This window comes from Lissotriton vulgaris, chromosome 6, assembly GCF_964263255.1.
Source record: "Lissotriton vulgaris chromosome 6, aLisVul1.2, whole genome shotgun sequence".
Classification (NCBI taxonomy): domain Eukaryota; kingdom Metazoa; phylum Chordata; class Amphibia; order Caudata; family Salamandridae; genus Lissotriton; species Lissotriton vulgaris.
The window spans coordinates 1,170,696,103-1,170,722,547 of record NC_141694.1 but is presented as its reverse complement, the minus strand read 5'-3'; the positions used below and the strand labels follow the sequence as shown (position 1 = coordinate 1,170,722,547).

Here is a 26,445-nt window from a genome sequence, read left to right as displayed (position 1 = left end):
GTGGGAATACTCATTTTAACCCCTATGCTATCCCTACTGTTGCACCCACTGGAGTGGGAATAGTAATTTTAACCCCTACGCTATACAACGCTTTCCATACTGTTGCACTCTTTGGAGTGGGAATAGTAATTTTAACCCCTACGCTATCCAACGCTTTCCCTACTGTTGCACCCACTGGAGTGGGAATAGTAATTTTTACCCCTACGCTATCCAATCCTTTTCCTACTGTTGCACTCTTTGGAGTGGGAATAGTAATTTTAACCCCGACGCTATCCAACGCTTTCCCTACTGTTGCACCCACTGGAGTGGGAATAGTAATTTTAACCCCTACGCTATCCAACGCTTTCCCTACTGTTGCACCCACTGGAGTGGGAATAGTAATTTTAACCCCTACACTATCCAACGCTTTCCCTACTGTTGCACCCACTGGAGTGGGAATAGTAATTTTAACCCCTACGCTATCCAACGTTTTCTCTACTGTTGCACTCTTTGGAGTGGGAATAGTAATTTTAACCCCTACGCTATCCAACGCTTTCCCTACTGTTGCACCCATTGGAGTGGGAATAGTAATTTTAACCCCTACGCTATCCAACATTTTCCCTACCGTTGCACCCACTGGAGTGGGAATACTAATTTTAACCCCTACGCTATCCAACGCTTTCCCTACTGTTGCACCCACTGGAGTGGGAATAGTAATTTTAACCTCTATGCTATCCAACATTTTCCCTACTGTTGCACTCTTTGGAGTGGGAATAGTAATTTTAACCCCTACGCTATCCAACGCTTTCCCTACTGTTGCACCCACTGGAGTGGGAATAGTAATTTTAACCCCTACGCTATCCAACACTTTCCCTACCGTTGCACCCACTGGAGTGGGGATAGTAATTTTAACCCCTACGCTATCCAACGTTTTCCCTACTGTTGCACCAACTGGAGTGGGAATACTAATTTGAACCCTTACGCTATCCAACGCTTTCTCTACTGTTGCACCCACTGGAGTGGGAATAGTAATTTTAACCCCTACGCTATCCAACGTTTTCCCTACTGTTGCACTCTTAGGAGTGGGATTAGTAATTTTAACCCCTACGCTATCCAACGCTTTCCCTACTGTTGCACCCACTGGAGTGGGAATAGTAATTTTAACCCCTACACTATCCAACGCTTTCCCTACTGTTGCACCCACTGGAGTGGGAATAGTAATTTTAACCCCTATGCTATCCAATGTTTTCTCTACTGTTGCACCCACTGGAGTGGGAATACTAATTTTAACCACCTACGCTATCCAGCGCTTTCCCTACTGTTGCACCCACTGGAGTGGGAATAGTAATTTTAACCCCTATGCTATCCAACATTTTCCCTACTGTTGCACTCTTTGGAGAGGGAATAGTAATTTTAACCCCTACGCTATCCAACGCTTTCCCTACTGTTGCACCCACTGGAGTGGGAATAGTAATTTTAACCCCTACGCTATCCAACACTTTCCCTACTGTTGCACCCACTGGAGTGGGAATAGTAATTTTAACCCCTACGCTATCCAACGCTTTCCCTACTGTTGCACCCATTGGAGTGGGAATAGTAATTTTAACCCCTACGCTATCCAACATTTTCCCTACCGTTGCACCCACTGGAGTGGGAATACTAATTTTAACCCCTACGCTATCCAACGCTTTCCCTACTGTTGCACCCACTGGAGTGGGAATAGTAATTTTAACCTCTATGCTATCCAACATTTTCCCTACTGTTGCACTCTTTGGAGTGGGAATAGTAATTTTAACCCCTACGCTATCCAACGCTTTCCCTACTGTTGCACCCACTGGAGTGGGAATAGTAATTTTAACCCCTACGCTATCCAACACTTTCCCTACCGTTGCACCCACTGGAGTGGGGATAGTAATTTTAACCCCTACGCTATCCAACGTTTTCCCTACTGTTGCACCAACTGGAGTGGGAATACTAATTTTAACCCTTACGCTATCCAACGCTTTCTCTACTGTTGCACCCACTGGAGTGGGAATAGTAATTTTAACCCCTACGCTATCCAACGTTTTCCCTACTGTTGCACTCTTAGGAGTGGGATTAGTAATTTTAACCCCTACGCTATCCAACGCTTTGCCTACTGTTGCACCCACTGGAGTGGGAATAGTAATTTTAACCCCTACACTATCCAACGCTTTCCCTACTGTTGCACCCACTGGAGTGGGAATAGTAATTTTAACCCCTATGCTATCCAATGTTTTCTCTACTGTTGCACCCACTGGAGTGGGAATACTAATTTTAACCACCTACGCTATCCAGCGCTTTCCCTACTGTTGCACCCACTGGAGTGGGAATAGTAATTTTAACCCCTATGCTATCCAACATTTTCCCTACTGTTGCACTCTTTGGAGAGGGAATAGTAATTTTAACCCCTACGCTATCCAACGCTTTCCCTACTGTTGCACCCACTGGAGTGGGAATAGTAATTTTAACCCCTACGCTATCCAACACTTTCCCTACTGTTGCACCCACTGGAGTGGGAATAGTAATTTTAACCCCTACGCTATCCAACGTTTTCCCTACTGTTGCACCAACTGGAGTGGGAATACTAATTTTAACCCTTACGCTATCCAACGCTTTCTCTACTGTTGCACCCACTGGAGTGGGAATAGTAATTTTAACCCCTACGCTATCCAACGTTTTCCCTACTGTTGCACTCTTTGGAGTGGGATTAGTAATTTTAACCCCTACGCTATCTAACGCTTTCCCTACTGTTGCACTCTTTGGAGTGGGAATAGTAATTTTAACCCCTACGCTATCCAACGCTTTCCCTACTGTTGCACCCACTGGAGTGGGAATAGTAAATTTTACCCCTACGCTATCCAACCCTTTCCCTACTGTTGCACTCTTTGGAGTGGGAATAGTAATTTTAACCCCTACGCAATCCAAGGCTTTCCCTACTGTTGCACCCACTGGAGTGGGAATAGTAATTTTAACCCCTAAGCTATCCAACGCTTTCTCTACTGTTGCACCCACTGGAGTGGGAATAGTAATTTTAACCCCTACGGTATCCAACGTTTTCCCTACTGTTGCACTCTTTGGAGTGGGAATAGTAATTTTAACCCTACGCTATCCAACCCTTTCCCTACTGTTGCACTCTTTGGAGTGGGAATAGTACATTTTACCCCTATGCTATCCAACGCTTTCCCTACTGTTGCCCCCACTGGAGTGGGAATAGTAATTTTAACCCCTACGCTATCCAACGTTTTCCCTACTGTTGCACCAACTGGAGTGGGAATACTAATTTTAACCCTTACGCTATCCAACGCTTTCTCTACTGTTGCACCCACTGGAGTGGGAATAGTAATTTTAACCTCTACGCTATCCAACGTTTTCCCTACTGTTGCACTCTTTGGAGTGGGATTAGTAATTTTAACCCCTACGCTATCCAACACTTTCCCTACTGTTGCACTCTTTGGAGTGGGAATAGTAATTTTAACCCCTACGCGATCCAACGCTTTCCCTACTGTTGCACCCACTGGAGTGGGAATAGTAAATTTTACCCCTACGCTATCCAACCCTTTCCCTACTGTTGCACTCTTTGGAGTGGGAATAGTAATTTTAACCCCTAGGCTATCCAAGACTTTCCCTACTGTTGCACCCACTGGAGTGGGAATAGTAATTTTAACCCCTACGCTATCCAACGCTTTCTCTCCTTTTGCACCCACTGGAGTGGGAATAGTAATTTTAACCCCTACGCTATCCAACGTTTTCCCTACTGTTGCACTCTTTGGAGTGGGAATAGTAATTTTAACCCCTATGCTATCCAACGCTTTCCCTACTGTTGCACTCTTTGGAGTGGGAATAGTAATTTTAACCCCTATGCTATCCAATGCTTTCTCTACTGTTGCACCCACTGGAGTGGGAATAGTACATTTTACCCCTACGCTATCCAACCCTTTCCCTACTGTTGCACTCTTTGGAGTGGGAATAGTAATTTTAACCCCTACGCTATCCAACGCTTTCCCTACTGTTGCACCCACTGGAGTGGGAATAGTAATTTTAACCCCTACGCTATCCAACGCTTTCCCTACTGTTGCACCTACTGGAGTGGGAATAGTAATTTTAACCCCTACGCTAACCAACGCTTTCCCTACTGTTGCACTCTTTGGAGTGGGAATAGTAATTTTAACCCCTACGCTATCCAACGCTTTCCCTACTGTTGCACCCACTGGAGTGGGAATAGTAATTTTTACCCCTACGCTATCCAATGCTTTCCCTACTGTTGCACTCTTTGGAGTGGGAATAGTAATTTTTACCCTTATGCTATCCAACGCTTTCCCTACTGTTGCACTCTTTGGAGTGGGAATAGTAATTTTAACCCCTACGCTATCCAACGCTTTCCCTACGCTTGCACTCTTTGGAGTGGGAATAGTAATTTTTACACTTTTGTTATTGTACGTTAATATTATTGGCTATGATTTAATTATATTTTGTTACTATATATATGTTTTAACAAATATGAATTAAAAAATGTTGTTTTTTAACTTTCATTAATTATTGAATTACTATAAGTTAATTTAAGTATTTTTAAGTATATTTTAGTAATTAATTTTTAATATTAATGTCATTTAACATTGTTTTTAGTAAAGTCGATATTTTTAAAAACTATATTTTAGTAAACGATATTTTTAACTCGATATTTTTATACTTACCTGTTTGTAGATAGAAACTCGATATTTTGTCTGTCGATATTTTTTCAACGATATTCTTGATGGTCGATATTCTGTCCCTCGATATTATGTCAGTGATCCGATAGAGCCTTGTGGGACCCCTGCTTTTGTGAAGTGCGTTTGGATGAGAAAGGGAAAGTATGGATGACATTTGTTCTGTTTTAAAGGTAGGGTGTGATCCAGTCAAGAGCAGTCCCCTCTCTGCCGGCTTCATACAGTCTTTGGTTTAGAGTGCAGTGGACTACAGTGTCGAAGGCGGATGAAAGGTCCAAGAGAAGTAGTGCAGCAACCCCGTTCCAGTCTACTGTGTTTTTAAGGTCCTGCCTTATGGCAATGAGGGCAGATTCTATGCCTCTTCCTGAACGGAATCCTGTTTGGAAGTTGGAAAGTATTGAGTTATCTTCAATGAATTTTTACATCTGGACGGAGGCTGCTCTTTCAATCAGTTTTCCCAGGAAAGGTCAATTTGTAATCGGTCTGTAGTTGTGTCTCATGTGGGTTGTTTTCTTTAATAATAGGTGCATGTTTACCTTTTTTAAGCCTTCTGGAAAGATTCCTGTAGTTAAAGATTTAATGATGATTCCTCTTACTGGTGTGTGAGCAGAGGTAGTTAAAAGAATGTTCTTTAAAGATTTGTGGTAGACAAGAGTCAGAAGGGAAGCTGGCCGGCCTGCTTGCTTTGACCAGATCTATAAACTCACTTTGTAACTGTTGTTTGAAGGGATGCAGAGGCTGGGGTAGCCTACCCTTAGAGGGGATTTTTGGAAGTGGGTTTCCTTTGTTTTAAGTAGGAGTCCAACATGTCTGCTTTCGTTGTGTAATGATTTTTAGTAAGTTCTTCAGTCATGAGATGAGTTCCTTCTGTGCATTTAGGTTTACGAAATCCTGTGAGAATTTCATAAAATTCTTTATTTGCAGAGTTAGCATGTTTATTCTATCCTTTTGATTGCTTACTTCTATATTCTGTTAAGTTTTTGTAGGTGACTTCTGTCTTCATTACTGTTTGTTGTAATCCAGGTGTGTTGCACCTTTGCAATTTGTTCTTTTATCTTTTTGAGTTCTGCATTAGGGCAAGGTGATTGTTTTCTTTTGTCATGTTATGTTGTTCTTAGTAGTATTAGGATATCAAATGCTTCCTGGAGCCACTCAAATGTTTTGAACGGAATTTGTTGTGTATACATCTGTGTTGGAACTCAGTGGTTTTTCTAAGTATTCAAAATTGAGTTTGTTCCACGATCGATAGGTGGATGCATGTATGATGGCCTTAGGTGTGTTGATTTGCAGTGTTTTGAGTTGGAAAGCTATCATGTGGTTGTCTGACCATGTAATTAGAATAATTCTTTGAAAGGTAACTAGTTCTGGATTTCCAAAAACGACATCATGGATGTGTGTAGGTTTGTGATGGATCTGAATGAGGTTGGATGTGTCTATGCCAGTGATGATAGTTCTTGGATAGGGCATATTGAGTTTGTCAAACCATATATTTAGGTCACCAAGGATACAAAGGTTGGAGTGTTGTGCCATATGGTTTGAAACTGTGTCTAGAAACATTTCTGGGAATGTTGCATTGCTAAGTGGTGTTCTGTAAAGAAGGAGGAAGTTACAGGAGGTAGATGGTGTAGTATTTCATCTGGTCATGAGGGCCTCACAACCTTGTATGGAAATGTCATCACCTTTGTTGAGTTTATTGTTTTCGTGAATATAACAACTATTCCACCTCTTCTTTTGCCTATGCAATTTTGCGTGATAGTTTGATAGCCTGGAGAAACAGCTTCTTGCAACATTGAAGCCATGTCATCTCCTAACCAAGATTCAGTTATGGAGAGTTAGTCAGGCTGTGTGTCAGTGAATAGGGAGTAGATGGTGTGCTTGCTTTTAGAGAGTGATAGAGCATTGATTAGTATGCAGTCTAGAGATTGTGTTTTAGTTATGGTGTGACTTTGTTAGAGGAATGAGTAAGACTCTTTGAACTTGTAGCAGTTGTATTATCAGTGCTGTATTATTAGTGCTGGTATTAACTGTATAAAGCTATCCATCATGTTGTTTCTCTATATTGTAATCCTCATCCAGAAGTTTTAGAAGGCATTTATTTGGGTCTGCGTGTGTAGGTGGTGGTTGAGAGTAAGTTAATGAGCTGTGTTGTTTTTGTAGAGTAGCTTTGTTGTGTAATAGACAAGGAGATGCGGAGTGGTGAAGAATGGCATGTAATTAGTATTAGTAGTAAAAAACTTTATTCGGTTTCAAAGTACCATCAGAGTGTACATACATACTCAAAATAATACAATAAATAACATCAGAATAAAATTTTGAAACATCACGTTGCTCAGGCTTATGGTGAAAAGCAGATGCTACTAGGAATTCATTCCTACAATCATTACTGTATACAAGACAAAGTGCAAGAGTTAAGCAAGGGCTATGTTCAAAATGAGCAGAGAGCAGCATAGAAAGTCCAGAGTTTAAAAAAATCAAAAATATATAATTGAAATGAAGTGGTAATTAAAAGATATCTTAATCCCTGGCAATCACAGCATGTAATCTACCACGTTTGAACCAGACCGCCTGTAAAAATGTACTAACAATGTACTAGCAATAACAATTTCGGGAGTAAAATCACTCTTTAAGATTCTGAAAGCCGCTAATATCTGGTCACCTCCAGGTCACAACATAGTGGAATGATCCATTTCCGGCAAGGGCCTAGGTAACCAGGGCAAAAAAATAATATATGTCCCCTTTCTTGGCTTTCCAAGCCACACAACGGGCAAATACTGGAAGCTAAGTTCTTATTCCATTTGTTAGTAAAGGACCTTAGAGGTAAGGTGCCCGATCAAAAGCAGATATAAAGACTTTGCACTAAAGAAGGGGAAGCAAAGTGTAAACATTCCTCGAAACGAGGAAATGATTTAATATTTAAAAATCTATTTGCCAGTGGGCCAATTGACTGGTTATTGATATAACCCTCTTGGATATAAATCTAACGGCATGTAATTATTTTCTTTGCGTCTGTTTAGGGTAGAGAATGTATGGGTTAGGGATGGTGGTAGATCATGTTTTAAGATTAAATTGTGCAATGGATGAGAGGAGGGTGAATGAGAGTTGATGTGTTGAATTATTAGTGGTGGGTGTTGGTGAAGAGAAGATTTGGGAGTAAAGATGATTTAGGGTCTGTATTATTTGTGTAGTCATGAGGGTGAGATGAGTTGTCTGTTTTAGTGACGGAATATAGTCTGAAGTTGGTTGTGTGAGAGTTTTTGATATGCTGGTGTGTGTGTGTCATGTTTTGTTTTTGTAGAATAGACAGATGAGATATTGATGTAGTGAATTGTTGTGAATGGTTTGAATGTAAAGTACTGCTGGTGAATGGAAGTTGAGTTATAAAGGGGGTGGCGATGTGCGCTGGAGGAGAGTGTATGCAGTGTGTGAAAGAGGATGGACAGGGGTTATGAGTGTGTTAGATCTGGCAGTAGGAAGAGCTAATATGTATGGTGGAGTGGAGTGCAAGGAGTGTTTGGTGGTGTGTTTATGGTACAAAGAGGTGTTGGTGGTGATGGAAAGGAGTCTGTTAAGAGTAAATAGAGGGTAGATCTGGTGTTTTGTTTGAACAGTTTGAAGGGATTAAGGTTATGTATAATGTGGGCTTGTGTTGTGTTGGTGAATTTGAAATTGGTATAGGATAGAGTGGAGTTCTGTGCGAGAGTGAAGATGTCATTTTGTGACAGTTGGGTGTATAGATGTGGCTTGACAGATTTTTGTAGTGGTTGTTTAGACACTGAAGTGTGGATAGGGTTTGTTTGTTGTTAGCGAGTAGTGTGCATTCATTGAGAGTGTGTTAATATGTTTGTAGTTGTGGATGGCTTTTGGTGGTTACTGATAAATGGAGAAAAGGGTACTATCTGACCTGACCCAAACAGGCAACTGCAGTTGTCCTCTCTGCCCTTAGCCTCGATACCCGGGCTGAGACACTCCAAGGTCAAATAGACCTAGGTCAGGTGACTGTTGGCCAATCAGAACCCTAAGCCTAAACCCTAGAGCCAATGGGAGACCTGGTCCTATCCACCAATTACAGCCCTAGCCCTATTAGCCAATCAGAACTCAAACTCTAAGCTCCAAGTTGAATAGAAGCCCCAGCCCTAGGAAACAATCAGAACCCTAGCCAATTGACCAGTCTGAACCCAAACTCTAAGCCCTAAGTCAAACAGAAACCCTAGCCCAAGGAACCAATCAGAACCCTAGCCCTATCAGCCAATCAGAACTTAAACCTTAAGCCCTAGGTCCAGTAAAAACCCTAACCATAGGAGTCAATCATAATACAGATGCAACAACCAGTTAGAAACGTATATAAAAGGGGTAAGTGACCTTAAACACAGGCTGATGTGTAGGGAGGTGCTTCTGAGTCAGAATCTCCTTGGATACAGACAGGTTCAATACACACTTTGTAGTTCCTGTTCAACCTTCCAGTTAAAGTCCAATTCTAAAGCTACGAAAAATCCTGTTTTTCCACACTTATACAAACCACTCTTTCTAGCCAAAGACAACTGAGTTCTACATACACTTTCCAAACACAATTTAAACCACAAAGCAGATTAAGCAGTCTCTTAACCACTTGGCTGCTATGGCTCTTCTGGCTCTTCCATGTAATTTCCATTGAAATCAATGGAAACTCCATGACGAGTTACCCTTGTCATTAGCGGCGAAGAGGTTAAACACACTGGTTAGACTCTGGAGTGTATGTACCTTTTTCACAGGTAGTGCCAGTCACAGGTAGAAAAAAAACTTGTAAAAGTACAAACTGCACAAAAACCAATAGATAAATGTAACAGTCACTGGTAGAGGAAAAGAGCAGTTTTAAAGTTTCAAAATACACTGCACAAAGTCTGTGTTCTTACTACCTTCTTTGTCTTTGCTCTCTGGGTAGTTTAGGGCTCAGAGGGGCTGGAGCGATAAAAATGGAGGTGTCTGTTTTAGGGTTCCTCCACAAACCTAATGGACTGTGCAGGTGTAAGAGGAAGTTTGAGGGCTGCTGCTTGGCAGCTTGAGGGACAATCGGTACAGCACAGACTGGTGTGGAGGGGGACTGGGAGGTGCCCCTGAAGTCGGAATCTTCTTTGATACAGACAGGCTCAGTCCACACTTTGCAGTTCCTGTTCAGCCCTGCAGGTGTGGCCCAATTCTAAAGCCACTAAAAATCCTGCTTTTTTCCCACTTAAACAAAACACTGTTTCTAGCCAAAAACAAGTGCTACATACACTTTCAAACACAAATTAAAGCATATTAAGCAGTCTCTTAAACACACTGGTTAGACTCTGGGGTGTATTTGCCCCCGTTTAGCTTGTAAAAAAAGAGGCCATAGCACAGTTTAGGGGAAAACCAGGAAAGACATTTAAACAGTCACAGGTAGATAAAAACAGCAGTTTTAAAAGTATAAATTGCACAGAAACAAAGAGATACGTTTAAAGTCAGAGGTGCAAAAAAAGGGAAGTTTTAAAGTTTCAGAATACATAGCACAAAGTCTGTGTTCTTACCACCTTATTTGTATTTGCTCACAGGGCAGCTTAGAGCTCAGAGAAGCAGGGGCTACAAAATGAAGGTGTTTGTCTTGGGATTTCCCTCCACTGTAACTTTCCTGGGGTAGGGTGTGTGTGTGAAACTGCATCCAAAAATAGGAGAAATATCTAACTACGCACGTTGCAAACTAAACCTGCCAAAGCAAACGTTGATTGGTAGCTCGCAGTGGTTACAAGGTGTAGTGATGACGACACCTGGACATAGCTTGTCAGGACCTAACAAAGCCATGCGTTTGGGCCTACCACCGGAATAAACTCATCAATCTGATCAATGATGAACAGCCGGGCTAAACTAGAACCATCAATATACTTATTCCTCACTCAATACGGCTAAGTCCCTTGTCTTCTTATTGTTAATGCATGTGACTCCTGAGACACAATGGAGTGTTTATGCTGTCAAAAACCGATTGAGTAGTCATCTGACAACTAGCCTTGCTTATACTTCCGATCTCTGAAGTGTTTCTGATATTGGAAATACATATCCTTAAGCTTAGATACCCTGCCATAGTGACTAAAGTGCTCAATATCCATCCGCACGGATGGAAAGCCTATTAATGGTGTTCATGACTGTCATGCTAGAACATTAAATGCTGTGGGGGGATGATTTAAAGTTTGGCAGACAGGATAACGTTGCAAAGGAGACAGAGTACTGGGTCCATCAAACCCAAGGTCCATCTTCCTCGTTTGAAGATGAGCAGACCTTAAGTTTCCTGCTGATGAAGCCCCCGCCGGCTGTCTGAGAAAGGACATTACATCACCCATTCGATTTAGGGTGGATAATGTAATGTCTTTCTTTTCCTGTCGGTCACAAGGGACACAAGATCTAATGACTCCCACAGCAAAGGTGAAAGCTGTCAGGGTGATGGTTTCCTATCTGTTGGATCATAACCACTAACCTGAGTAATCCAGTGAGTGGGGGCGATGGAGAGAAGATAGTCCGGCTACTCCCCTTCATGTTCTCTTTGAGGGACAAATGAGAACTGCCCACCCAAGTCGAACACATAGGGGAAAAGAGAAGTGGAAAAATGAATAAAGAACAGCCTTAGAATACTTGGCGGTCTTTCTTGCTGCAACTTCACCTTATGTAGTTTCCATTTTATATACAAGGCCAACCCTAAATGGTGCAACCTGAAGGCAAGGTGAAGAGGCATTAATATTCACTCCTCCTACTACCCACTACCCCATTCAGTAACTACCACCTACAATACTACAGCAATCATGCACACATAGGCAAATAAGCTGTAGATACAGAAACAGGAGTTGGGTACACTGAGTGAGTATCATCCTCGATGCTACTGGTTTTTACAGGGCGGGTTAAACCTTAGTATATGGAAATCTCAAAAGGAACGTAGCCCAAATAGGAAAGTACTCCAGAGAGATCCTCTCTCTGAATCTGAAACAATATGGGCCCTCAATATGCCTCGATTGAAGCTGCCATATGCACATGTACATAAGGAGTCTTTACTATATAACACAACTCCATCTGTGAACAAGCTTTCACTGGCAGGGAATTTGTAACAGTCAAAATAACCACAGACCGTGGTAAATAATGTCAGAAAGCAGAATGAGAATGCGCAGATCCATTAGTGAGTGGCACTTATTTGAGCGTCGTAAGAGTCCGCAACAAGACTTGGCCGACTTCAGTGAATTGCTGGCCGAGAAAGAGTACCAGGGCTCCCACCGGCAAGATAACAGACGTCAAACACTGGTGGTAGCAGGCGGCAATTGAGTATATCCCTTTCAACACCAGCCATGGTTTGGAGAAAGGACATGCCCCCTCCAGGACGTTATGCCGGCACAATACTGAATTGTCCGACAAGAGTGTAGATATGGGATGCGGAAACGAATAGAAGCAGGACTGTCCTCCTAGCTTGTTGTTCGAATGTCAAGCAGCGTGGATGTCAGGAGGAATGTTTTTTAAAACCCAGGTAACCATCATGTCTGTCAGGGAATACAGCACAGAGTGCATCCCCAGCTGTTTTTGGGGATGCTGGAACATGGAGTCCTGAACCAGGTGTGTGAATACACATTCATTCCTCATTTGTTCCCCCATTAAGTGATTATACCACTGGGCTGTAGTGCTTAGCCATTGATTGTTTTTAATTATTGCGAATACTTTAATAATGTACAGGGTCATGACACAGGGGGCATTGTGTTTTTTGTTTTCCAGAAACAAACTCCCACTTTGGGGCTTTGTCCACCAGATATTTAGTACGTTAAAGGGTACCGCCGGGTTGGTGGTTCTCTTCAAGGGACAGAGAAAACCACTGGGCCAGTGGTCACCTCTAAATTTGAATAACGGTTTTCCACCAGGATGGCAGAGCATTTTGACAGATGGTGTACCATCTGTCGAGCCATAAATTATGTCCTGTGTCTTTAGTTCCCTAATATAAGGCCATCTAAAAGTAGTGCCCATTTTCCACAGATTTTGCAATCTTTACTGTGCTAATTCCTTATGTTACAGATTCACAAAATATGGCTGTTCTTTGAAAATGATTTACTATCACAAATCAGCTGTCTGAATCAGAAGTACCACAGCGTGCAACATCAGCATCCTGATGTCATCATTATGGCATGTGTGCGATAGACAAGAATCAGAAACAGAATCAAGATTGGGAAAATACTGACCCTTGCAGTGCTGCAATACATATTTTGCACCAGTCAAAGACATTTTTGACGTTACCCTGCAGGCCCCAGTGTATTTGGTTTTAAAATAGTAGAGGGAGGTAGGATTTCCCTTATGTTGATACTCTGTTATATGTTTCTATAGCATTATATGAAAAAAGCATCAGTAGGTTCATATTTCTGAACTGAAAATCACAATGTCTCTCATTTGATATAATTTTAGAGCAAAACTGCTCATGAAAATTGAAGCAATTTCTAATGCAGTGCAATTTTCTGATGACTCAATATTTGTGCCTGTGTTTATGTGAAGTACTCTTTTGTGCAAACACTTCATGAGCACAACTGGCAAAATCTGGTGTACATTATGTGACTCCTAATGCCTTTATGTAATAATGAGAAAAAAAAGTGAATGATGGAATGTTTGAATTAATAGCAGTCTCCTGTTATTACTCAGGGTTGCATTCTAGTTCATCATTTTTGCACACTATGTGCCACTGAAGACAGAGACTAAACATTTAAATCAGACTTTGTCCTTCTCTATTAAGAACAGTCCAGTCAGAAATTACGTTGTTGAATGAAGTTCAGAGTAATTACTAATTGCTGAGATTTATTCAAGCATTCCACTTACCACTATTTTGTTTTGCAAACCCATAAGCTCTGATTATGATGGGTGTTCTGAGAAATAGGGCTTGTGTTCACTATGCCATTAGAATCAAGGTACACTTCACTAAAGAGAGCCACTAAGGCCAATGCTAGAATATTTTCCTGTGCTTCCATCTAGAGGAAACCTGGCTTGTCAGTTTGGGGTGGACTATTCCTACTGGAGTATGCCCTAGGCTGTGTATATGGTTGGGTCACGTGGCTCAGTTATGCCTGGTAGGAAACATGGCATTTTAAAATGCCCATGTTTCTTAAGTTGCCTTCTCTTTCAAATGATGACTTTTGACATACATTTGCTTGTGCGACAGTGCAGGATTAGTTTCTCCGAAACCACTTTGCTTGTAAATCCTCTTTGCAAGAACACTATCACGACACCTACAACATTTCGAACAAGGCCACAAAACACATTTTGTAAATGTTATTAGGTATTTCATTCATGAGGTGACGTTGCTATCAAAGAGGCAATAAACAATGTCAGCTAAGAGAAGCATCAACACAGAATTGTTGTAAATTCACACGCACTTCCATGCTCAAATTAGAGGAGCACTCAGCTGTCACTCGCAAGGTCATCGCTCTGTTGGCGTTTCAGCTTAGCTGGTTCTTGTTGATCTATCTGCGAGGAGTGATGTCCAACCTGTGACCAAGATGGGGACCTACTTACCTTGCCTCCAGGTAATGGGGAGTTAGATCATCCTAGTGGGGATTCTTGGCAGAGCACACACACCCTAGACAATTAGGTTAGGTAATCCAAAGTAGGAGTACACCATTCTCAATACTTTTATGCCAGCATACACTGTTTTAGCACAATGGTGAAACTGTTCAGTCTCTGCATCGTCCATGTACTTCTAATCCCTTTTAGCTGCTTACGTCTATTGATCATTGCAGCACATTTATTTTATACAAAAATTACGATGGTTCAATAAATATTGAAAACACCCCTTTGTGTATGTCTTGTATGTCTCTACAAGAGTGCACAAGTGAATGAGCGAAAAGGTCCTAGATCTGTTACGATGATTCCTGAGAGGGATCAGAGTTGTCATGTTCTGAGGTTGCCCTAACCATTCGTCCCAGTCTAGGTTAAAGGGACTTAAGGTGGCACTGTAAGCTAGCTGGCATTTAGGACACCATATCATGAGGGGGGTGCATAGAATTAGTCTGACACCATCCCAACGTTTATGTTGACCAACAAACGTGCAGTTCCTATTCGAAAGTGGAAACCGTACAAAGTGGCATTGCAGACAAAAAAACACAAATAAAAGAGCTGGATTGCAGTTCTGAGTTATTACAACCGGCTCGGATTAATTTAAGCATTTACAAGCACAATTATAAAAAGAAAAACCGGTCGCAAACGGGCAGATTCTCAGAATCTGCCCCTTTGCGACCAGTATTTTTGCATTTGGGATGCATCATCCCAAATGCAAAACCGCAATTTAAGTACTCTCTAAATTGCGATTACTTAAATTGCGATTGCATTTAAGGAATCGCAAATTGTGATTCCTTAAATGCAGTGCATTAAAGTAAAGAAATTAGCGATTTCGCTAATAGGGGGTGCAAATTACTATGAAGGTGAACTTCATGGTAATTTGCAAAAACTTTGAAAAATGCACTAAAGTTTCATGTGTGCGCAACATATGTGCATAAATCAATTTCAGGGGTGCAACAAGGTGTCTTTTTGACACCCTTGCACCCTGAAATTGCATGTGCAATTTGCGAGGACCCATTGGTTCTCGCAAATTGTTCATGCAATTTCCCATAAATTCCTATGGGCCTGTAGGCCCATAGGAATGAATGGGAAGCCATTCCTTATTTGCGAGTCGCAAATAAGGAATGTGTAGGAATCACTATTTTTACAGTGATTCCTACATGCATAGGCTTTTGCGAGTACTTAATTGCAATTCCTTAATTATTGCAATTAAGGACTCGCAAAATCCTACCTTGATGCATGTGCCTGTTAATGTATCACTTTTTTTGTAATACTGACTAGTACATCTTGGGGGCTGGTGAAGAATACATGACTCTATCACTTTGAACCATACTATGTTGCATAATAAATTTGTAGTGCTATTACTGAGCTGTCTCTTTGTACTACCAGGCCTATACAAAAACTGTTATTTATTCTTATTTTGAAGAAAAATAGTGCTCCGAGCTACAGTGACTGCATGCATCAACAAATGGGCACTGATGATACTAATAAACAACAAACTTTTTTGAAGTGCCCCAGTGTTTGGCTTTTGGTGGCGGTATCATCATATCACTGAATACTAACCATTTCTCTATTACTAATGTGGATATTTAGTTGGAAGATAAACCAGTTGCATGTGTCCTTTTATGCCTAATAAGATGACCACGCCGACGAAATCTACTGGGACATTCAGGACAATGATAAGGTCTCTCATCTGTGTGTATTCGCTGATGCTGAATTAAATTTGCGACATCGCTAAAGCACCTCCCACATTCACTACAAATGTACGGCTTCTCTCCAGTGTGAATTCTCTGATGTGTTGTGAGAGTCTGGGACTGTTTGAAACTCTTTCCACATTCATTGCAGCTATAAGGCCTTTCTCCCGTGTGTAATTTCCAGTGCATGATTCGAGACTTTGACTGTCTGAGGCCGTTCTTGTATTTTCGACCACCAACCAGTTTGTTCTGATTTTCCAACTCACTGGCATTCTTCTTGCAGTCACTGCATTTATTTAGCAGTTCTCGATTTTGTACTTGCTGAAGTGTTGTTTCATTTGCAGACTGGCTGTAATACTTTCCACACTGGATGCATGTAGACAGTTTAAACCCAGTGTGCATGTTCTGATGTGGATTTATAGCTGGGGGTTCACTTAAGATCTTTCCAAATTCAGGCTGGGTGTACGGTTTTGGCCTTGAGTTGGTTTCTTGATGTACAGGAAGTTTTAACCTCTGACTATAAGCGTTGCTATATGTGTCGCAAGCAGATGCACTCTCTCCTGGATACACTCTGTAATGCCTAAAAGGATCTGACTCGTCGCTACCAACATTCTGTCTTTCATTGGTGGTGTATTTTCTCTTCATATGGTTTGCTGGATATTGCTCAATGGGGTTTACTGATGTACTGGCAGCTGAGAGAAAGAGAGAAAGGGACAGAGATAAGTGAACACTCACTGTATACTTGAAACCTAGGATTAAGAAAACAAGCAAATATTAGATAGACCGGTCATTGAAGAAGGTTATTTAGTGAATTATGTTTTGCAAAGCCATGTTATCAATATTTTACTAAAATCCCATGTAAGGAAATGTTTGCTTAGTGAGCTAGGAAGTCGATTTCACAACTTGGTCCTATTCTGGAGAATGTTCAGCTATTCATTGTGAAGAAGTGTATGCCTTAAGTACTGCAGAAGGTAGAGGCCTGCCAACCTTATTCATAGAGCATAGTCTATGAGCTTTGCTCTCTTCCTCCTGTTTTAGATGAAATACCCTGAATATTCAGGCCTGATCCACAAACACTTTCTGGTACTACCTGTGCCTTTCTAAGGCTTAAGTGTGATTTATCTTTGAGATTTTAGGAATAGGCATGCTATATATGCATAATAGGACTGCACATTCAGGTGTAAATCACATTTTAGATAAGAATGAGATTCAACTACTCATAGAAAAATCTTCGTGATCTGAGTCCAATGTTTCACTATCATCAATCTATTTTGCAATAAAAGGAACTCTTCACTGAAGGGGTCATCTTAATCAATCAATCAATAAATCAATCAATCATTTGGAAAGCGCACTACATACCTGCGAGGGTCTCAAGGCGCTTGGGGGGCGGGGGTGGGGGCGCGCGCTACTGATCGAACAGCCAGGTCGTGAGTATCCTCCTGAAGGTCAGCAGGTCTTGGGCCTGTCGTAGGCTCAGTGGGAGGGTGATCCATGTCTTGGCGGCGAGGTGGGAGAAGGATCTCCCACCGGTGGTTGTTCTTCGGATGCGCGGGACGGTGGCGAGTGAGAGGTCGGCAGAGCGTAGCTGGTGGTTAGGGATGTAGAAGGAGAGAAGTCTGTTGAGGTAGGCTGGGCCGGTCTTGTGGAGTGCCTTGTGTGCGTGGGTGAGGAACTTGAAGGATATCCTCTTGTTGACGGGGACCCAGTGCAGGTTTCTCAAGTGGGGAGTGATGTGGCCGTGGCGTGGTACGTTGAGGTTCAGTCGTGCCGAGGCGTTTTGGATCTGTTGTAGTTGTTTGATGAGCTTGGTCGGGGTTCCCGCGTAGAGGGTGTTTCCGTAGTCGAGTCTGCTGCTGACGAGGGCCTGGGTGACTGTCTTTCTTGTATCTGTCGGGATCCATCTGTAGATCTTGGAGAGCATGGGAAGGGTGCTAAAGCAGGAGGAGGAGACGGCATTGACTTGCTTGGTCATTGAGAGCGTTGAGTCGAGGATGATTCCCAGGTTGCTTGCGTGGTCAGTGGGTGTCGAGGCTGCCTTCAGTGCCGTCGGCCACAAGGAGTCATCCCAGGCTGAAGGGTTGGAGCCGAGGATGAGGACCTCCGTCTTGTCCGAGTTCAGCTTCAGACGGCTGGTCTTCATGCAGTCGGCGACGGCCTTCATTCCTTTGTGGAGGTTGGCTTTGGCGGTGATGGGGTCCTTGGTGAGGGAGAGGATCAGCTGAGTGTCTTCGGCATTGGAGATTATATTGAGGTCGTGCTGTCAGGCTAAATGTGCGAGCGGGGCCATGTAAATGTAGAACAGCGTCGGGCTGAGGGAGGATACCTGGGGTACGCCGCAGATGATCTTGGAGGCTTTGGAATGAAATGGGGGGAGGCGGATGCTCTGGGTTTTGCCGGAGAGGAAGGAGGTGGTCCAATCCAGAGCCTTGTGTGGTTGTGTGTGTGGTTGGGTGTGTGGCTGGGTGTGTCTGTGTGGTTGTGGTTGTGTGTGTGGTTGTGGGTGTGTGGTTGTGTGTGTGGGGTAGTGTGTGTGTGGTTGTGTGTGTGTGTGGTTGTGTGTGTGGTATTGTGTGTGTGTGTGTGTGTGTGTAATAAAAAGTGTTAAGCATTTTTCTTACCTTTATACAAACAAAGGCAACATTATATGCAACTGAAAAACCTGATTAAAAAAAGATTTTAACACAAAAATGGTCTTCTACATTTTTGGTGCTTGCACTGCTGGCAACTACTTCCTGCCTGTTCTTATGCTTGCTTGTTATAATTTTTTTGTTATGGGGGAGCGGGACATAAATAACTGGGGAGTGGATGTTTAAAAACAGTAATTTAATTAGAACATGAGCAGCTGACAGACACTAGGGGAGACTCAACAGATGCCAGTTTCCAAGGGCAGACTGACGTGATGCTTAGGTGGTGCGCTGATGCAAAATGGTGGTGGTGATTGATGTCTGGTGCTCAGATGGAGTTTTGGAGTTGAAATATGTTGTTTGGGGTGTAATTATGTGGTGTTTATTGGAAATGTGTGGAGTTTTATTGTGTGGCCTGGAACTGTGGTGTTCTGTGAAATTAGGCTTAGTGAAATTGTGTCATGGTGTGGAGTGCATTTTGCATTAAGTGCAGTGTAATTGTGTAGCATATAATTATGTGGCACTGAGTGGTATTGTGTGGAGTATATGTTGCATTCATTAGAGTGTAATTATGTGGCGTGTAATATGTGGTACTGAGTGGTACCTGAAGTGTGTCTGTTGCATTGAGTGCAGTGTAATTATGTAGCATATAAGTATGCGGCACTGTGTGGTAATATGTGGAGTGTATTTATGTTCAATTGAGTAGAGTGTAAGTATGAGGTGTGTAATTATATAGCACAGAGTGGTATTATGTGGAGTGTATTTACGTTACATTGAGAAGAGTGTAATTATGTGGCGTGTAATTATGTGGCACTGAGTGGTAATATGGGCAGTGTATGTTGTATAAAGTAGAGTGTAATTATGTGGTGTGTAATTATCTGGCACTGAGTGGTATTTGGAGTGTATGTTGCATTGAGTACAGTGTAATTATGTTGCATATAATTATGTGGCACTGAGCGGTATTACGGGGAGGTTATGTTGTATTCAGCAGAGTGTAATTGTGTGGCGTGTAATTATGTGGCACTGAGTGGTATTATTTGGAGTGTATGTTGCATTGAGTTCAGTGTAATTATGTAGCATATAATGTGCACTGTGTGGTACTATGTGGAGTGTATTTATGTTGCATTCAGTAGAGTGTAATTATGTTGCGTGTAATTATGTGGCACTGAGTGGTATTATGAGGAGTGTATGTTGTATTCAGTAGAGTGTAATTGTGTGGCGTGTAATTATGTGGCACTGAGTGGTATTGTTTGGAGTGTATGTTGCATTGAGTGCTGTGTAATTATGTAGCATATAATTATGTGGCACTGAGTGGTATTTGGAGTGTATGTTAGATTGAGTGCAGTGTAAGTATGTGGTGTGTAATTATGTGGCACTGAGTGGCATTTGGAGTGTATGTTGAATTGAGTGCAGTGTAATTATGTGGCAGGTAATTATGTGGCTCTGAGTGGTATTTGGAGTGTATGTTGCATTGAGTGCAGTGTAATTATGTGGCGTGTAATTATGTGGCACTGAGTGGTATTTGGAGTGTATGTTGCATTGAGCCCAGTGTAATTATGTGGTGTGTAATTATGTGGCACTGAGAGGTATTGGGAGTGTAAGTTGCATTGAGTTCAGTGTAATTATGTGGCATTGAGTGGTATTTGGAGTGTATGTTGCATTGAGTGCAGTGTAATTATGAGGCGTGTAACTATGTGGCACTGAGATGGTATTTGGAGTGTATTTTGCATTGAGTGCAGTGTAATTATGTGGTGTGTAATTATGTGGCACTGAGTGGTATTTTGAATGTATGTTGCATTGAGTGCAGTGTAATTATGTGGCTTGTAATTATGTGGCACTGAGTGGTATTTGGAGTGTATGTTGCATTGCGTGCAGTGTAATTATGTGGCGTGTAATTATGTGGCACTGAGTGGTATTTGGAGTGTATGTTGCGTTGAGCGCCGTGCAATTATGTAGCATATAATTATGTATCAATGACTGGTATTGTGTGTTGCATTCAGTAGAGTGTAATTATGTGGCGTGTAATTATGTGGCACTGAGTGGTATTTGGAGTGTATGTTGCATTGAGTGCAGTGTAATTATGTTGCATATAACTATATGACACTGAGTGGTATTTGGAGTGTATGTTACACTGAGTGCAGTGTAATTATGTGGCGTGTAATTATGTGGCACTGAGTGGTATTTGGAGTGTATGTTGCATTGAGTGGAGTGTAATCATGTGGCTTGTAATTATGTGGCACTGAGAGGTATTTGGAGTGTATGTTGCATTGAGTGCAGTGTAATTATGTGGCACTGAGTAGTATTTGGAGTGTATGCTGCATTGAGTGTAGTGTAATTATTTGGCGTGTAATTATATGACACTGAGTGGTATTTGGAATGTATGTTGCATTGAGTGCAGTGTAATTATGTGGCGTGTAATTATGTGGCACTGAGTGGTATTTGTAGTGTATGGTACATCGAGTGCAGTGTAATTATGTGGCATGTAATTATGTGGCACTGAGTGTTATTTGGAGTGTATGTTGTATTGAGTGCAGTGTAATTATGTGGCATGTAATTATGTGGCACTGAGTGGTATTTGGAGTGTGTGTTGCGTTGAGTGCAGTGTAATTATGTAGCATATAATTATGTAGCACTGAGTGGTCTTGTGTGGAGTGTGTGTTGCATTCATTAGAGTGTAATCATGTGGTGTGTAATTATGTGGCACTGAGTGGTATTTGGAGTGTATGTTGCATTGAGTGCAGTGTAATTATGTTGCATATAACTATGTGACACTGAGTGGTATTTGGAGTGAATTTTGCATTGAGAGCTGTGTATTTATGTGGCGTGTAATTATGTGGCACTGAGTGGTATTTGGAGTGTATGTTGCATTGAGTGCAGTGTAATTATGTGGCGTGTAATTATGTGGCACTGAGTGGTATACGGAGTGAATGCTGCATTGAGTGCAGTTTAATTATGTGGCGTGTAATTATGTGGAACTGAGTGGTATTTGGAGTGTATGTTGTATTTAGTAGAGTGTAATTGTGTGGCGTGTAATTATGTGGCACTGAGTGGTATCTGAAGTGTATGTTGCATTGAGTGCAGTGTAAATATGTGGTGTGTAATTATGTGGCACTGAGTGGTATTTGGAGTGTATGTTGCATTGAGTGCAGTGTAATTATGTGGCGTGTAATGTGGCACTGAGTGGTATTTGTAGTGTATGTTGCATTGAGTGCAGTGTCATTATGTGGCGTGTAATTATGTGGCACTGAGTGGTATTTGGAGTGTATGTTGCATTGAGTGCAGTGTAATTATGTGGCGTGTACTTATGTGGCACTGAGTGGTATTTGGAGTGTATGTTGCGTTGAGCGCAATGTAATTATGTAGCATATAATTATGTGGCACTGAGTGGTATTGTGTGGAGTGCATGATGTATTAAGTAGAGTGTAATTGTGTGGCGTATAATTATGTGGCACTGAGTGGTATTTGGAGTGTATGTTGCATCGAGTGCAGTGTAATTATGTGGCGTGTAATTATGGGGAACTGAGTAGTATTTGGAGTGTATGTTGCATTGAGTGCAGTGTAATTATGTGGCGTGTAATTATGTGGCACTGAGTGGTATTTGGAGTGTATGTTGCATTGAGTGCAGTGTAATTATGTGGCGTGTAACTATGTGACACTGAGTGGTATTTGGAATGTATGTTACATTGACTGTAGTGTAATTATGTGGTGTGCAATTATGGTGCACTGTGTGGTATTTGGAGTGTATGTTACATTGAGTGCAGTGTAATTATGTGGCACTGAGTGGTATTTGGAGTGTATGTTGCATTGAGTGCAGTGTAATCATGTGGCTTGTAATTATGTGGCACTGAGAGGTATTTGGAGTGTATGTTGCATTGAGTGCAGTGTAATTATGTGGCACTGAGCAGTATTTGGAGTGTATGTTGCATTGAGTGTAGTGTAATTATTTGGCGTGTAATTATATGACACTGAGTTGTATTTGGAATGTATGTTGCATTGAGTGCAGTGTAATTATGTGTCGTGTAATTATGTTGCACTGAGTGGTATTTGTAGTGTATGTTACATCGAGTGCAGTGTAATTATGTGGCGTGTAATTATGTGGCACAGAGTGTTATTTGGAGTGTATGTTGCATTGAGTGCAGTGTAATTATGTGGCATGTAATTATGTGGCACTGAGTGGTATTTGGAGTGTGTGTTGCGTTGAGTGCAGTGTAATTATGTAGCATATAATTAAGTAGCACTGAGTGGTCTTGTGTGGAGTGTGTGTTGCATTCATTAGAGTGTAATCATGTGGTGTGTAATTATGTGGCACTGAGTGGTATTTGGAGTGTATGTTGCATTGAGTGCAGTGTAATTATGTTGCATATAACTATGTGACACTGAGTGGTATTTGGAGTGAATTTTGCATTGAGAGCTGTGTATTTATGTGGTGTGTAATTATGTGGCACTGAGTGGTATTTGGAGTGTATGTTGCATTGAGTGCAGTGTAATTATGTGGCGTGTAATTATGTGGCACTGAGTGGTATACGGAGTGAATGCTGCATTGAGTACAGTTTAATTATGTGGCGTGTAATTATGTGGCACTGAGTGGTATTTGGAGTGTATGTTGTATTTAGTAGAGTGTAATTGTGTGGCGTGTAATTATGTAGCACTGAGTGGTATCTGAAGTGTATGTTGCATTGAGTGCAGTGTAAATATGTGGTGTGTAATGTGGCACTGAGTGGTATTTGTAGTGTATGTTGCATTGAGTGCAGTGTAATTATGTAGCATATAATTATGTGGCACTGAGTGGTATTGTGTGGAGTGCATGATGTATTCAGTTGAATGTAATTGTGTGGCGTATAATTATGTGGCACTGAGTGGTATTTGGAGTGTATGTTGCATTGAGTGCAGTGTTATTATGTGGAGTGTAATTATGTGGCACTGAGTGGTATTTGGAGTGTATGTTGCATTGAGTGCAGTGTAATTATGTGCTGTGTAAATATTTGACACTAAGTGGTATTTGGAGTATATGTTGCGTTGAGTGCAGTGTAATTATGTGACGGCTAGTTATGTGTCACTGAGTGGTATTTGAAGTATGTTGCGTTAAGCGCAGTGTAATTACGTAGCATATAATTATTTGTCATGGAGTGGTTTTGTCTTGAGTGTATGTTGCACTGAGTGCAGTGTAATTATGTGGTGTGTAATTATGTGGCACTGAGTGGTATTTGGAGTGTATGTTGCATTGAGCGCAGTGCAATTATGTAGCATATAATTATGTGACACTGACTGGTATTGTGTGGAGTGTATGTTGTATTCAGTCGAGTCAAATTGTGTGGCGCGTAATTATGTGGCACTGAGTGGTATTTGGAGTGCATGTTGCATCGAGTGCAGTGTAATTATGTGGCGTGTAATTATGGGGCACTGAGTAGTATTTGGAGTGTATGTTGCATTGAGTGCAGTGTAATTATGTGGCGTGTAATTATGTGGCACTGAGTGGTATTTGGAGTGTATGTTGCATTGAGTGCAGTGTAATTATGTGGCGTGTAACTATGTGACACTGAGTGGTATTTGGAATGTATGTTGCATTGACTGTAGTGTAATTATGTGGTGTGCAATTATGGTGCACTGTGTGGTATTTGGAGTGTATGTTACATTGAGTGCAGTGTAATTATGTGGCACTGAGTGGTATTTGGAGTGTATGTTGCATTGAGTGCAGTGTAATTATGTGGCATGTAATTATGTGGCACTGAGTGGTATTTGGAGTGTATGTTGTGTTGAGCGCAGTGTAATTATGTAGCATATAATTATGTGGCAATGAGTGGTATTGTGTGGAGTGCATAATGTATTCAGGGAAGAGTGTAATTGTGTGGCGTGTAATTATGTGGCACTAAGCGGTATTTGGAGTGTATGTTACATTGAGTGCAGTGTAATTATGTGGTGTGTAATTATGTGGCACTGAGTGGTATTTGGAGTGTATGTTGCATTGAGTGCACTGTAATTATGTGGCACGGAGTGGTATTTGGAGTGTATGTTGCGTTGAGTGCAGTGTCATTATGTGGCGTCTAATTATGTGGCACTGAGGGGTATTTGGAGTGTATGTTGCGTGGAGCGCAGTGTAATTATGTAGCATAGAATTATGTGTCACTGAGTGGTATTGTCTGGAGTGTATGTTGCATTGAGTGAAGTGTAATTAATGTGGCGTGTAATTCTGTGGCACTGAGTGGTATTTGGAGTGTATGTTGCATTGAGTGCAGTGTAATTATGTGGCACTGAGTGGTATTTGGAGTGTATGTTGCATTGAGTGCAGTGTAATTATGTGGCGTGTAACTATGTGACACTGAGTGGTATTTGGAATGTATGTTGCATTGACTGTAGTGTAATTATGTGGTGTGCAATTATGGTGCACTGTGTGGTATTTGGAGTGTTTGTTACATTGAGTGCAGTGTAATTATGTGGCACTGAGTGGTATTTGGAGTGTATGTTGCATTGAGTGCAGTGTAATTATGTGGCATGTAATTATGTGGCACTGAGTGGTATTTGGAGTGTATGTTGTGTTGAGCGCAGTGTAATTATGTAGCATATAATTATGTGGCACTGAGTGGTATTGTGTGGAGTGCATAATGTATTCAGGGAAGAGTGTAGTTGTGTGGCGTGTAATTATGTGGCACTAAGCGGTATTTGGAGTGTATGTTACATTGAGTGCAGTGTAATTATGTGGTGTGTAATTATGTGGCACTGAGTGGTATTTGGAGTGTATGTTGCATTGAGTGCACTGTAATTATGTGGCACTGAGTGGTATTTGGAGTGTATGTTGCGTTGAGTGCAGTGTCATTATGTGGCGTCTAATTATGTGGCACTGAGTGGTATTTGGAGTGTATGTTGCGTGGAGCGCAGTGTAATTATGTAGCATAGAATTATGTGTCACTGAGTGGTATTGTCTGGAGTGTATGTTGCATTGAGTGAAGTGTAATTAATGTGGCGTGTAATTCTGTGGCACTGAGTGGTATTTGGAGTGTATGTTGCATTGAGTGCAGTGTAATTATGTGGCACTGAGTAGTATTTGGAGTGTATGTTGCATTGAGTGCAGTGTAATTATGTGGTGTGTAATTATGTGGCACTGAGTGGTATTTGGAGTGTATGTTGCATTGAGTGCAGTGTAATTAGATGGTGCGTAATTATGTGGCACTGAGTGGTATTTGGAGTGTATGTTGCATTGAGTGCAGGGTAATAATGTGGTGTGTAATTATGGGGCAATGAGAGGTATTTGGAGTGTATGTTGCGTTGAGCGCCGTGTAATTATGTATCATATAATTATGTGACACTGAGTGGTATTGTGTGGAGTGTATGTTGTATTCAGTAGAGTGTAATTATGTGGCGTGTAATTATATGGCACTGAGTGGTATTGTTTGGAGTGTATGTTGCATTGAGTGCGGTGTAATTATGTAGTATATACATATGTGGCACTGAGTGCTATTGTGTGGAGTGTGTGTTGCTGAGCAGCCAGTCAATACAGAACTATTTAAATTATTTTGCGCACAAACAAGCAGAGAAACACTCATAGAAACGTATCTTTGCCTGTCTCAGCACTGTATCACACAACTACTGCAAACTGTATCAATTTATTTTCATAGATTGAATAAGTTACACCAAAAGCCAGAAGGATTCAGTGGACATGATCAGTGGAAATGTTAGAGCCCTTCTCGTGTGCAATCCTCTGATAGAGTACTGAGGGCTAATGAGTTCTCCGTTTGTCCTGCTCCAAATAGATACAGAAGTGGAGAACGACAGAGAGAATGAAGGTGGTGAAGGAGAAGAATGCCAGAGCGCACAAGAGGAATGGAAAGAGGGGGCACAGGGAAGAGGGAAGGGAGGGGATTAGCGGGAGAACGA

The 26,445-nt window shown here is 41.6% G+C and overlaps 1 protein-coding gene across 1 annotated transcript in view; it reads right to left on the bottom strand.

Annotated features, from left to right (window-relative positions):
- Positions 1–14,408: 14,408 nt before the first annotated feature.
- The window catches only part of LOC147708592 (uncharacterized), a 122,700-nt gene continuing 110,663 nt past the window's right edge, over positions 14,409–26,445 (bottom strand). Inside the window, exon 7 of the mRNA XM_086927265.1 lies at positions 14,409–16,644. Coding sequence (XP_086783391.1) covers positions 15,848–16,644 — 797 coding nt within the window. The 3' untranslated portion in view covers positions 14,409–15,847. The remainder of the gene's footprint in view (positions 16,645–26,445) is intronic.